The sequence below is a fragment of the Necator americanus genome, chromosome V (assembly GCF_031761385.1).
Source record: "Necator americanus strain Aroian chromosome V, whole genome shotgun sequence".
Classification (NCBI taxonomy): Eukaryota; Metazoa; Nematoda; class Chromadorea; order Rhabditida; family Ancylostomatidae; genus Necator; species Necator americanus.
Window position 1 is genome coordinate 32,071,502 of NC_087375.1, and position 13,910 is coordinate 32,085,411.

Genomic DNA, 13,910 nt, shown 5'->3' on the forward strand with positions numbered 1-13,910 from the left:
CACTGACGACTTCCAGACTTTTTAGTAAGTGGAAAGTGACGGAAATTTCGAACTTCTGCTGACAAATTCTATGTTCGACCAAAAAAAACTCTCGTTCTCTCGTGTTTGATGGGATCGGACAAATTCCGGATGTTTCTGGGGAGCTGGGGAGATTCGGTCGGTTGCATTTCTGACGAATTGTCCACGTTCTACCAATATTCCAGTAGCAAAGCGCTCAAACAACAACTAACATACGGGCAATTCCCACCCTTCGCTAATTAAGTGGTAACACTCGATGGCAACGTGTGCGGGCTGTGTGTGACAGTGTCGAATGGACGGGCACAAGAACGTCGATTGTCATCCAGAAAACAATAACTGAGTGGCGACAATTAGTCCATCGATACTACACAGTTCACGGGTGTCAATGAACCAGTAATCAGTACCGTATGCTGTGCTAACGTCAACGAGTACACGGTACATACATATCGATCAGCATTTAGAGTTCTTTGAAAGGTTCGAGGGAGACGGCTGCAGGGAAACCGAAGGAGACGAAGAACACTAAGGACCATCAGCAAACTATCTGAGGAGAAGATTAACGTTAAAAAAGTCACTTACAGGGCTTTCTCTTGAGATTTATCCAGAAATTCTCCTTTCGCTAATAATTTTCTTCATTATTTAAGCAACTGTACAGTGATCGCAAACGTTGAGTGGGCGTAGTCGATTAGTATAGCTCTTCATTCTAAAAAAAAGTCATAAATACTTATATTAATAATGTAATCCTAAAATAATTAGAAAATCAATGGAATTAAGTGCGAAAAGAAGCTCCACGTTATCGATCGATGTCACTCACCGGTGGTTCTCGAAATTTCGACCAAAGAGAGTTCGATGTGGGGTCCTACCTGTGGGTCAAACTTTAACGTATATTTTTTTCCATTATTCAGGAGGCTGTTTACATAATTAATTTATGCCAAATACTTAGAAAAATATAATAGATTATTCTGATATTGTGAAATACGAGCAATTAAGTATATTTATTATTTTTCATACATTGACAAACAATAACAATAATAATAATCAATAACGATCATAATCAAAAGCTGTCACATCGAGCGTAGCGCTTTTTTGACCTAAATCAATAAGGAACCAATTTTCACGATCAAATAGCTGTGATTTTATGAACTGTGGTTTTATTTGAAAATATTATTGTGATATTTTTGAAGGAAATCCCAATTTTTGCAGAGCTGCGACGTTCTGTGCTTGGAATTCCCTGACATCTGGACTAAGGAGTGCTTTTAGCGACAAAAGAAAATCCTAAAGAAAAAATCCACTACATAATGGAATTAATCCTTTTTGAAATTTTTGAGAAAATTCTTCTTTCTTAAATGTTATAAAAATAAAGTAAAATATTATAATGAAAAGCATAAGTTTTTCCTTGCATTATTAAATGACAACATTTTAAAAAAATACTGATAAATGGCCATTTAAAAAACAAACAAGTTTTTAGAAATTGAGAAATCGACATATAAAATATTTTTGCCACTCTTTGCTACTTGCCATCAAACACTAATCATTAAAAATTTTTCGTCAAAAATTCGTAGAAAATTCATAGAATTTGTTAGATCTTCATCAACGAATTCGTGAATTACATATTTGAAATTCATTGGATTTGTGAAAGTCGTCTCTACTTTTTTTTACATTCATTATTCATTATTTTGCGTTATTCCATTATTCTGTAAATTGGGAAGTTGGTTAAAATCCTGTAAAGATTTCCAAACGCAAATTCTGCGAATTTCTCTGGAAATTCTTGGAATTTTGTAATTTTAGAGGAAAAAGATGCGGTTTCAGCTGCATTTTTTTTCTGAATCCTTCTTCCCTTGCACTTTCTTCATAATCAGGGAACTTTATTATTCTTTTGCTAACCCATCAAACCCGGGAACCACCGAAATTCTAGTATAAGTATAGAAATAAATGTAGATATATCTGTACGGGATTTTGTTTTTCTTCCAGAACCCATCAAAGGTCCCTCCTCTTCGCAATTGTGTCCCCACCGAAATGTTATGTATAGTTAGCAAGAATTCAGTTTTTTCCGCCATTTTTTTTTCGCTCAACTTCTTACGGTACTTGGATAATTGTGTAGAGTGAGTAGCGGAAGTGAGGAGGAACAAGCGTTTGTCATTCGGGACGGACATGTCTGTCTGTCTGTCCGTCCGTCTCGAGTCATGTTCATGGTCATCTGTATAGGCATGACCTTAGCTGACCCTATGTACCACCACCTGTCTCGCCATCTGCCCGCCCGGCCCGCGTTGCTCTTATGGCGTTGGTGCTGCGTCGACGGACGAACGGACCAACAGAATGTGCGTGAATCCGCCACCGCGCGACGGCTAATCGTTTTCGCCAGCTGTTCCTCTCGTCCTCGTAGAAAATGAAAACGAGAATATCGACGCTAATTGCTGGATGTGCGAACAGCTCGCTAGCTATGTACCTAATCCCCGCTTGATTTCGCTGAGCATTCCCGCTCGGGTCAGCTTTTAGGTTTGGTTTAGTCGAGTCGAACTAAACTTATCGTTTGTTTATCTATTTATTTATTTATTCAAGCACTCTAATACATCGTAAGTTGTGCTATAAAAAGAAAATAAAAAATAGACTAAGGTACAGTTTTTGACTTGTGTAAAAAAAAGGCAGGGATGTTGCCGTCCTCTCACATTTCCAGGAGAGTTGAAGAGTGTGGACCCTCCCAGAAAAAAAAGATAAAAACGACCGCTCAGTATTTTTCTTCTTCCTAATTCTTGTTTAAGGTATTTATTCGAGGGGTGTTTAATGCGTGATTTTGCTAAAATACCCTGAGTAGCTTATATAACGTAAATTTTAAATCTACACTTTTATTTCCTATAGTTAAGACTGCTATGAGACTTGTCCGGGAGGATAAAAGCACTCACGTGATACATCGCCGAGCTCCCGAAATTCATTGTACAAGCTATATAGTGTTCCGGAATTGTTCCGGAGACTTGTTCTGGAATTAAGACTGATTCTATGTTTTTATGTTGAATTTGTGGTTCAATTTTTTTGAAATTAAAATTAAATTAAAATTAATTTAATTTAATTTATTTTTTATTTTATTATTTTTATTTTATTATTTTTATTTTATTATTTTTCCTTCATTGTTATTTCACATCAGCGCATTGATAACAGGATTATCCAGCGTTAGGTCACCCCTCCTTAGCATCGGAGGGTCTACACCTGCCCAGGTGTGTCGTCCTTGAACATATGTAGCTCTGCCCAAAATTTTCGATCTTCTGCGAGAGTCCAGACAGAATCAATCCATTCGCCGCTATTCCATATTCGCCAAAACCTTACGTCTCGCCTGAACTGCCAATCCACGCCAAGTCACCTCAAGTCCTTTTTACCACCTCAGTCCAGAACTTCCGCTTTCGGCCAGGTGGCCTCTTCCAGTTTGAATCCGACAGACTCCTCAAAACTCGCGGAACAAAGCGATCTCCAGGTCTCCTCAGTCCTCAGACCAAAGAAACGAAAACTGTTTTATGTAACTGCGCAATAATATAATGGTAAAGAAGTGATTAGCAAGTACGTATGAAGAGCATCAGCGGTTTCTCTTCCATTGTTTCCAAGAAATGTTCATTAATATGCGATCATTATCAAGAAAACACTACTTTATTATCTCGAATATTTTCTCAACGAACAACAAATCCAGAAAAAAAAACCATGGCAAGCAGCTTCAAACAAGAAAATATTCGAAAGGTGGCCAGAATGTTGAGCAAAACCGAAATGTTTATGTATAATTTAAAAACCGCTGTATTTTCAGAAGCTAAATAAAATTCTTTAAAATACGTAAAATTCTATAAGTGTTCTAGTTTGGAAATTTTTGAAAGGAATTGTTTTTGAAATCTTGCACAACAAAGTGTGCAGCAATTTTTTTTTTTGGACAAACAGTGTCCGTTTTCTTTCGAGAAAAGGAATGGAAAAGGAAGGAAGGAAAGAAAAGGAAAAGAAAGAAAAAGGAATTAAGCGTGAGACACGGGGAACGGGCATAGAAGCGATAATAAATGATAATACGATTGTAAATTCTGCCCAAAGTCCTTAATAAACCACCATTCTAAAGATTTGCACACCCTAAGAAATTCGAATAAAATATTCCCCACGAGTTAGCTCCGATCGGTAGTCTTCGTAGGCCTTGAAAGCGATTTAAAATTGGATCAAAACGCGACTATTTCAGTACATGAAACCAACAGGGGCTTGAATCGTGTGATATCGTGGAATAACCCATCGATTGCTTGAGTATTTTGTGTCTCTGGGCTTCAGCTTACTGTTGTATTTTCCTACTTACCGTACTCCGAATTCATCGTGAAGAGGCCTATACGGATCTCTAAATGGATTAAGGTACGACTCTTAAGGTGCTTGTACTAATTCGTGGACACTTCATGGATACTTGATGTTGCTATCGAATGATACACTTGTTATGTGGAAGGTTCCTCACGGCTTTCCGATTCCAACAATAGCTTGTCGCCTCGAAGCATACTGTAAGGTGTGATCAGTAACACTTACAGTATAAGGATTTACAAGTGATCTTACTGTATTGGAAGAGCATAGATTTAAAATCAGCTTCTCTGAGCGTGAAAATAAGACTTTTTGTTTTTCTCGCTCACTTTCTACGTGAGAATACTGGAGAAAAGCCTGAAAATCCTTGAAACGTGAACCCTGATGGCAAGCAGGAATTTCCTACTAAACCACGTAAATTAGTTTGTACAACTTGGAAATTTGTGGACAATGTACTTAGAGAAAGAAGTTCACCTTAATTTAAAGCTTATTTTAACAACCATAATGTTAATTGACTTTTGATCTTCCTGTCACAGCCTATTTGTGATGTTCTTTTGTTTTTATTTTTAGTTTGAATCAGTTCGATTGATTTATTGTTACAAGTATGAAAATAATACATAATTAAATAAAAAAAAATAAACATAAAATATAAAATTAAATTAAAATAATTGTTAAACAACTTGTTTATACATATCTAGTTGAGCCTTTTCTACAGATTTTAGGGTAAAAAAATATTTTTACTGCATTAGACCATTTTAATGGTTTCTAAGTGTTTAACTTCATCCGTTGTAGAAAACGATGCAATTTTTTTTCCATAGATACGACAATAGATTTCGGTTCTGCTTCGAATCCATGAGCTCACTTCGAATCCATGAGCTCATTATCAATGTCCCAACCAATGTCGCGTCGAGCAGCGCAAATCCACTAAACAATCCACCGTATGTCTCGCTCGCTGCCGGTTCGTTCGTTATTTATTCATTGTTATGGCTGTGGCGTCGCTACTGTGTGTCGTTGAGGCTGACGGTTGAGTGGCAACACATCAACAGGTAGATGTCCTTTGGGGCGCATAATTTGGATTTGAATCCGAAATCCCCACCTGATCCATCGGAGGAGTTGATTGCCTGAGGGAACCTGTAAACAACGGAGTTGAGGGAAAGTTTAATTGATACTTTCATTGAACAACCTCGTTTCAAATCAATTTTTTTTTCTCAGAAGCACTGATAAAACCCTTTGAAGAGATAAAGTTTCCGGCGTGTTAATTCGTTCAGGATGTCCAAACGCACTTGACTGCAGTTCAGAACCTAAAAATATTAAATTGTAAATTTAAGGAGAAAAGAAAAGAAAAAATCGCAGGAAAAATCAGCTCTGAATAGCTTAAAGAGCCGACATACCAAATCATTGGTTTTGTACTCTCGGATAAGTTTGGAACCAATCTATTGATACCTCGGAGGGATGAAAAGATTTGCTCGCTGTAGGACAATGTTGAACCATCGATAGTGCAGTTATAGCTGGACCTCTTACCAATTGCGCAACTCCTCAATAAAATTCTTAGCCCACCATAATTCCAAAACCACACTCAGTTGGCGACGATCATTTGGCTTCTGTTGACTCCAGTAATATCAGAATTTTCCTTTTATTATCAAAAAATACAAGAATTTAAATACTCGGATAATCCAGAATTATATAGAAATTTAATAGAATATTTTCTTGAAAATATAAAATAAAAATAAAATTATGGGATGAAATGGAGAATATAAAGTACAAATAAAAGTCATAAAATATAAATATATCCGAAAAATTCGTGTTTGGGTCACCATGACGCGTTTCACGCAACGCGAGCACTTTGTATACTTGTCATACACTCTCACAGCTCGCTGCTGCGGTCCATGCGCGAGCGCGTTGCGGCTGTCCACGTAAACATAAGTAGCAAGTCGATGGAAACCATTTTTGAGAGGTTTCTTCCTGGTTTTCTCAAGATTTAGCGCTTAGATCTTGAATTTTAAAGAGGTCGAAAGCAAACTAATACTGCTCTGCACTGAATCCTGACAGCTACAGTAGATCAAAAAATCGAAGCCATCCGCTGTCTCCGCTATTCGCTATTGGAGAGTTTCTTTTATCATACGCTTTTACATTTCTCTGTTTCCTTTTTCCTCCTCGTCGCCTGTTTCTCGGGATTCTAAGGACAGAAGCGCGCGTGACCACAATCATATGTTATTTCAACGGATCCTCTATCCAGATCTGCTGTTGAACAGCCGACAATAAAAACCATCCACGCCTGCATGAAATACGATATAGCGACATACTGTCGCACATTTCCGACACCATCTGCTATGTGCACGAATATTCCACAAAACGGCTGCAGCGCTAAGCTGAGGATCAAGCTTTAAGCAGGGATCGTTCATGTGGACTGGATTCAGTTTCAGTTTGGCCTTCTGGAGACATTTTTTGAATTTTTGATTGCTCCTGGTGATACAGTGCTTTCTTCATCCTTATATTACCTGGATTTGTTACAAGAGGAAGTCCCGTTCCTTATATTACTCATTTATTACTTCATTTATTAGTAGAGAAAAAATTTCTCATTGTTCCGGGTGATATATTTTTTTATCCTTATATTACACGCATTCATTGAAGGGACTAAAGGATTCACTAAAGGGAGTTCCTGAAATATAAAGACACCACCGTTCCGGGAGGAGCAATGAACAAAAACACAAAAAGATTATCACAAGAGCGACATCGTGCAAAGAAAGAGAATATAGAATAAAATGAAATGTTATTACAATGGTGATCGACGAAACTAGACTTAATCACATTAAATTAATTAATTATAACTATAATTTAATTAGATATTATTAATAATTCACACTAAATTTACAGTATCTCCAAGGTTCCTGTAGTATTTTTGTTCAAACTTAGCAAGAAATTTCAAACAATTAAATATGTTTTCTCCTCAAAATTAGCACGTCTACAGAAATAGTTAATAAATGACCTTGGGACCTTGTTTACGTTGTATACGAACGCCTCAATGTCATCATCAATCATACTTGTTGATTCCAACAATTTGCCACTAATCCTCAATCCTCTTTGCCGATCCTTTCTTCTGTCTTAATAAGGCAGCTGTCCAAGTGATCAGTGAAACAGTTGAAGTGTGCACCAACGTGGCGAAGACGATGAAGCTCCGCAGAAAAGAAACAGTAGCGATTTGAATCAAAGAAATATCAAGCGACGAAAAAAACGCTACATTTTGAATATTTCGGTGCAAAACGTGCACCTACAAAGAAAAAATAGAAAAAAAACCGAAAAAAAAACGGGAAAAGATACTTTATTACGAAGAAAAAAGCTGTCTCTACATCGAAATTTCTTCGTTTTGAATCCCATTCTTCTATTTTTCCACCTTTCCCGTTTCCAGAATCGAACCAGAATGACCTATTTTAAAAGACTTTGCCAAAATGAAATGGACACAGACGTGGAAATTATATATGAACTCCGCACAACACAACAAACAAATATTAGTAAACAAAAGTGAGGAAGAAAACGAGGGAAATTATGATGTAATCATGATCGATAAACACGGATAACAATCCTTATTTTTGCTCCCTGTCTATGTTTTACTGTTTTACATCTACCAAGTTAAAGTTAAGCATCACCCGACAAATCGGAGGTGGTACGGATTTCAGGTGGAGTATTCTTATACGGGATCGTAGATTATGGAGAGGGGGGAGGGATTCCGTCCATTTCTTCCTAATTGCCGTAAAAAACGGCCTAGAAGATGCGGCGCGTGCACAAGGCTGGCACGCTCCAATCGAACTCGTTGTAGAAAATAGCGCACCGGAACGCTCGAAGCCGTATCGTCCTGGCCGTTTTTTACAGCAATTAGGAAGAAATGGATGGAATCACCCCTCTCTCCATGATCTACAATCCCGTATACGAATACTCCACCTGAAATCCGTACCACCTCAGATTCGTGAAGTGATGCCTTTAAATACTCTAAGATCTAAGTGGATTTAAGTGGAAGTGAAGCAGCTGATCATCCATTCACTTGATTTCATAAATCAATTCTTTCATGAGTTCGAAGAAGTTCGGCGGAAACCGGGAAGGAGGGATGTGACCGGTGCACTGACAGCCGTCTGTTGGCTGGGAACAGAGACGAGACCGCTGACGAAGATTTTCTCTGGAGGATGCCAGTGGAAACGGCTAGAAGTTCACGGAATGTAAACAATCAGTTAAATGTCAAGTTTTGTGTCAAGAAAAAATATTTTTAAAAAAATTCGAAATAGACATGGTATAAGGGAGATTTGTCTTCTCGTTTGATTCTATTCTTATACTTTGATCTATCGAATCGATTATCTCGGTAGATCACATACGCAAAAGATAGTCGGGTGATCTATTTATTGTATCAGTTATTTTCGTATGTTAGAGATTACTATTCAACAATATGTCGTTGCCTAAAACACAAAAAAAAACACAAGCAATTTTTTTTTCTGAGAGATAAAATAGAAGATAAAATTTAAAAAAAAGTAGAAAAGTGGAAGCTGTTACGAATAGCTGCACAGCCAAAAATTAGAGTGATGACCGTAATCCGGCATAGAATAGGGTACCAGATTTTATATCAACAAGAAACATCAACAAATTACAATTACAGCGAGTTGTATGTCCACAGAAATTCCCAAAACTCTCTTCATGGCTGATTTCGGTTGCGTTAACCGGCAGAAGGCCTACTTTTCTAAGTCGGGTATTATTAATGGGATAATTAAATCAGTGTACGATTTAGTGAGGTGACCGTATCAATTAATTAGCTTGGCTGCAGGCCAAGGATATAGTTAGATAATTGAGGGTGATCCTAAACATCTGTATGTCACCCTCACTCTCTCACTGTAGCCTTCGTCTACTGATCCGACTTCCGACGTGCTCGGAATTCACTACGGCTAATGCTAGAAAAGGAAAGACAGCGGATATTGTTTAGAAAATTTAAGAAATTAAATTAGTTACTTTAATTAAATTAAAAAATAAATTGATAAAAAAATCTAAAAAAGTGGGATTTAAATGTTGAAGATTCGCTTTTTTAAATAAAATATAATAATAATAAGGACAAGAGACAACAGAAGGACAGTAGAATACTCAGATGAGGATCTATTTAATCTCATGGAGATTTTCTGCAGTTTTCCTTTGCAAAGGGTATCTTTACAATTTAGCGAAATCCACGAAAAACTCTCCTCGAACTTGAAAAATAAGACGTGTTCTTCCTGACAGACTACAGTAGCTCGACATTGTTGCCACTAGTAACACAAGTACACTGCATGTAAGTCCCATTTTTTCAATTGTTTATTGTTTCAGTTGCAAAGTCACTAGGTTTATCATTTTGATACGGTATCCATCACAGAACGGTTGCAAAAAAATGGACGAGTGCCTACGCGTGTGGAGACCTTTAATAAATACTGAAATAAATAGTTGAAGTTCTCACAAACTCACTATTTCGCATATTTTTTCTTATTATTTTTTCTTGTTTTATTGTTCATTTTATTTTTTTCTACTTATTTTTTGTTTCAACTTTCAATCTGTCTTTTCCTAAGCAGTCAGTTCGCCAGTTATTGTTTCCAGGATTGTTGTCACCCATTCTTAACGACTTCTTCGTGTTTCGGACGTTGTATTTACTTCATTGTTGCTTTAAAAAGTATTTGTTTTCTTCTTACGGCATCTCATACATAACCTCAGCGCTACCAGCATTTTTGATTGAGGTCACCACGGATGCATCCTTAGCTCATGTATCGCCTCGGTTTTTTTCGGGATACGATCGTTTTTCAACGCGCCGATTGAGAATAGCGAATTCGTGAACGAATTGCCTGGACGCAGATGTTTTGGCATGTAATCGGCGTGGCGAAATGCAGCTGGATTGATGAGCGTGAACAACGATCGTCGCGGAAATCCACAGGAACGACGGGAATGGATCTCCAACCTGTTTGTGGATTTGTTTGTGAGCTTCCCTTGCTGATTCTTCTTAGTGTTCACATATGGGCAAATGTCTAAAAAAAACATCAAGGAAGACATTTTTAAATCCAATTAACGAATCATAATTTTGCCAAAGATGCGCGAGGGGTTTTCTACCACATCCTCTTCTCACTTTCTGTTCTATTCCCTTCTATAGTGTGGAGCAGCAGAAGAGAAAAGCAGAAAAGCTATACAAAATCCCTCTCCAAGAACAGGAAGAAGCCCTAGAGGGAAGATGGAGATAGGTTGATCGGAAAAAAAAGAAAAAACAAACTGAAGAAAATCTAATCAACAAATGCAGTAATGGTTGATTCGTTGATGGATTCTTTCGGAATGCCTGCAGAAAGAATATGACTCCTTGTGGCTCACTTCAACTCCTTTGACATAACGTGTAACAACGAAAAGAAAAAGAAGCACTACGAACTGCTCTAGGAGCATTGGAAAGAAAAACGCGTTCAAACGGTGATGAAAGAAAGAAAATTTTCAAGTATAGAAGCTTGTTATTATTCAGTAACGTGCAGAACCCTTTGAAAAGTAAACATACCGCTCATAGTCCTTCAAAATTGTTAGGTTGGTTGTTCGGAGTTGGAATGAGTGCTGAGCAGTTCTGTTTTACCAATATTTCAGTAGATCCTAGCAAAATTATGGGATAAAAGCTAAAACAATAAAAAATTAAAAAAAAATGAATTTTTGAGGGAGTGGATGACACGTGTATTCGATTTTTCAGGCTCTGAAGAAGGCGATGATGCCGAAACGTTAGCCAGAATAAAGATCGATAACAATCTTGGTTCTGCTCAAAAAATACCACACAATGCAATTCCACGACGCGAAGATTCAAAGAAGCTCGAGCTTGGCATCTAGGGAGATTGTTGAGAAATTCGCTAACCCTTCAACTCCTAATGCTTTTGTTTACAAAAAAAAATCCTCTATTGGTTAGTTTTGTTTAATTTTCCGTGCCAAGAATGTGTTTGAGAGCTGTGGAATTCCAAACGAGTTCTAGTTATTAAATGATTTCCATGTCCACCACGAGCTAAAATTTGACGCATTTTCTGTGCTGATATTCCTTCAATCCATCATTTTTATCCATTTCCTCCGCAAGTGATACTGCGATTTTTAACGTTATCCAGGCTCAACACAGATTAGCGGTGTAGCTCGATTGCATTCTTACCATCGTTGACCCTGGGCACCTGCCTGTGACGCAATGTTATGGACAACACTTCTCACCCGCGATTATCTGAGCCAACATGTCTCACAATTTGCGGATTACTGTAACCGGGTGGCCGATTCTTAGGAGAGGGCTCTCGACTGATGGGCTCTTGACTTACAGGGTTCAAGAAATACCGTTGTATTTTTTTCTTTTTTTTTCTGTGATAAGTTAAAGAAGTTGAAATCACTCTCATTTTTGTGGTCTAACTGGACCTTGAGACGGGTGTAGTGTAGTGGTTAAAGGTTCCGCTTGACACATCGGCTAGCCCTCGTAAGTTACACGTTCGTAAACCCCGAACGATTCTGAATTGAAGTGAACGTGGTGGCGCATCCCAAGTGGAATGATTAACGCCAAAAACTTTAACTTTAACTGAACCTTCAAACTCTTTCAATTCCCTCAAATGTTTGTATTTCTTTAATAAATTTAATGAATATCAATGATACTAACCCAACATGAACAAAATCATTATTTTTATTCAAATATTTCGAACGAGAATGTTCTTTTTTTCTGATAATAAGTTAACGGAATAGAAATCACTCATTTCTGCATATGAAAACGTTTAATATGTCGATTGAAGTTAAATGTTTTGTTCGTTCGGAATGAACAGAATTTACATGACAACGATCCGGCAGAGTTTGATGACCTCAGTAGATGTTTCGTTTTCAACCCGTGTCTGGAAATACGGTTAAATACTATGGGGATAGTAAGTACGAATAACGCTACTACCTGTACAATGCTTTCCGATTATTCCCTGAGTAACCGCATGTTGCACATATAAATCGATTTTCCTTGCCAGTCCTGAGACCGTTACCCGTGAAAACCGGTTCGTTTATTTTTGTTGGTTCACGTACAGATAAAGGCACTGTTACATCAATATCTTTAAGAGCATTTTTGGTTGTTGTCAGATCTAACTGACTCCGAAAGGAACATTCAGCTTCCAAGAATTGGACCTTAAATTGAAAATTAGTCAATTTTCCAGGTAACAGCGATACAGCCGAGCGAATGTTAACGATGTTACCTCTGATTCAGGTGATTCCAAAAGATGCAGTTCTTCTCGTTTTGTTCCCAGAATCCCTCCTAAAAAGACCTCTAATATATCAAGGCAGAAAAATCTAATAAAACTGTCTTTACCTACACTTTGCTCACTGTCGTACGATTGCGACCAAACACATTCGGTGTCTTTACCATCAAAGCTCTCACAGCAAAACGAATGTGGTCCTTGATCGAACGAAGTTGAAGGACCGCCACATAAACTCATCAACGAATAGTCACCGGCGAAGCGTTCCTATATTTGTGAAACTTCGCTCATCATGTCTGCCAGTTAGATTTGCATCAAATAAAATAGATAATATAAAATCTAAATAAAATGTTGCTGCTAACCACGATCATCTTCTCAGCTTTCCAAGCCAAAGTGAGTTCAACTTCTTTTTCAACACGTGTCCGGATAGTTGCATCCCTCATATAAGCGACCGCTTCTGTTACGGCAGCTGAAATTTCCCAATAATTTACATTTCAGTCTGCGTCCTGTGACGGAATTACCGTCACAAGAGTTCTGAAGCCTTTGTCTTTTCTGTGACTGAGAAGAATTGTTCACGGGAGAGAGGTGGGGTTCCTTCCTTTGCGCCGTGCTTATTTGAAGTGAAGCTGAGCTATGAAAACATCAGCAGGGCAAAGATATACAGGGACTGTGGACTGTTAACGTGATGAACTGCGTCCAAAGTTTCCCACCACATATTAACTTGTTCTGTAGCCTAACGAAACGAACAAAGCTAAATTCAAATACTACCTAAAGCATCCTCATGATCACAACCATTAAGTGCATCGAACTGATTCTGCAATCGACGCAACTGCTCCAGGAATCTTTCCATACTAAATTGATTCGATGTTATCAACGCCGCCTCACCTGGACTATCCTTAAGTATGGAAGCCGTATATACTTCTGACATCACAATGTATATTAATCAAGAAAGTAGACAATTTATTATTTAAAATCTAGATAAATACGACCCACAACGCTAGTTTCTCATTGTTATAAAAAAAGCACATATTTACAGATAATACTGCTTCTCTACGCGTATCCTACGAACATGCGACAGGAAATCAATACTCTTCTCTTCACAAAAAAAAAAAAGAATAAATTACTACATGAGTTTAAAACATGGCTTCGATATTGCAGCATCACTTAAAGATTATGGAAAGTGTGAATTATGAGTGGAATGTTTTGGAAATGAAATCAAAGACCAGCGCCTTTGGTCATAACTGGAAGCAGAAAAAGAATTAAACAATTGCATATATTTTTTTAACAATTCCAAACGCAAATATATTCTATACGAACAGAATCACATCAGTTACAATCGGAAACAATGAATAAACACTATGTAAATTTATGTCGTAAAGATCCATTAAATTG

General features: G+C 37.6%; 2 protein-coding genes across 3 annotated transcripts; one reads left to right on the forward strand and one right to left on the reverse strand.

Annotated features, from left to right (window-relative positions):
- Nucleotides 1–10,158: 10,158 nt before the first annotated feature.
- RB195_015847 (uncharacterized protein) lies at nucleotides 10,159–11,154 on the forward strand (the record flags this gene model as incomplete). Its single annotated transcript, XM_064206756.1, has 2 exons — nucleotides 10,159–10,279; nucleotides 11,021–11,154. The coding sequence occupies 2 exons, from the start codon at nucleotides 10,159–10,161 to the stop codon at nucleotides 11,152–11,154; spliced, it is 255 nt and encodes an 84-aa protein (XP_064062637.1).
- An 883-nt stretch (nucleotides 11,155–12,037) lies between these two features.
- Nucleotides 12,038–13,368, reverse strand: RB195_015848 (uncharacterized protein; the record flags this gene model as incomplete). 2 transcript variants are annotated; one of them, XM_064206757.1, is made up of 6 exons in its annotated part: nucleotides 12,038–12,173; nucleotides 12,227–12,450; nucleotides 12,519–12,577; nucleotides 12,647–12,785; nucleotides 12,881–12,987; nucleotides 13,287–13,368. In XM_064206757.1, the coding sequence occupies 6 exons, from the start codon at nucleotides 13,366–13,368 to the stop codon at nucleotides 12,038–12,040; spliced, it is 747 nt and encodes a 248-aa protein (XP_064062638.1). The 2 variants fall into 2 exon arrangements, with proteins under 2 accessions (XP_064062638.1, XP_013294618.2); XM_013439164.2 differs by having other exon boundaries at nucleotides 12,632–12,785.
- Between the last annotated feature and the right edge of the window lie 542 nt (nucleotides 13,369–13,910).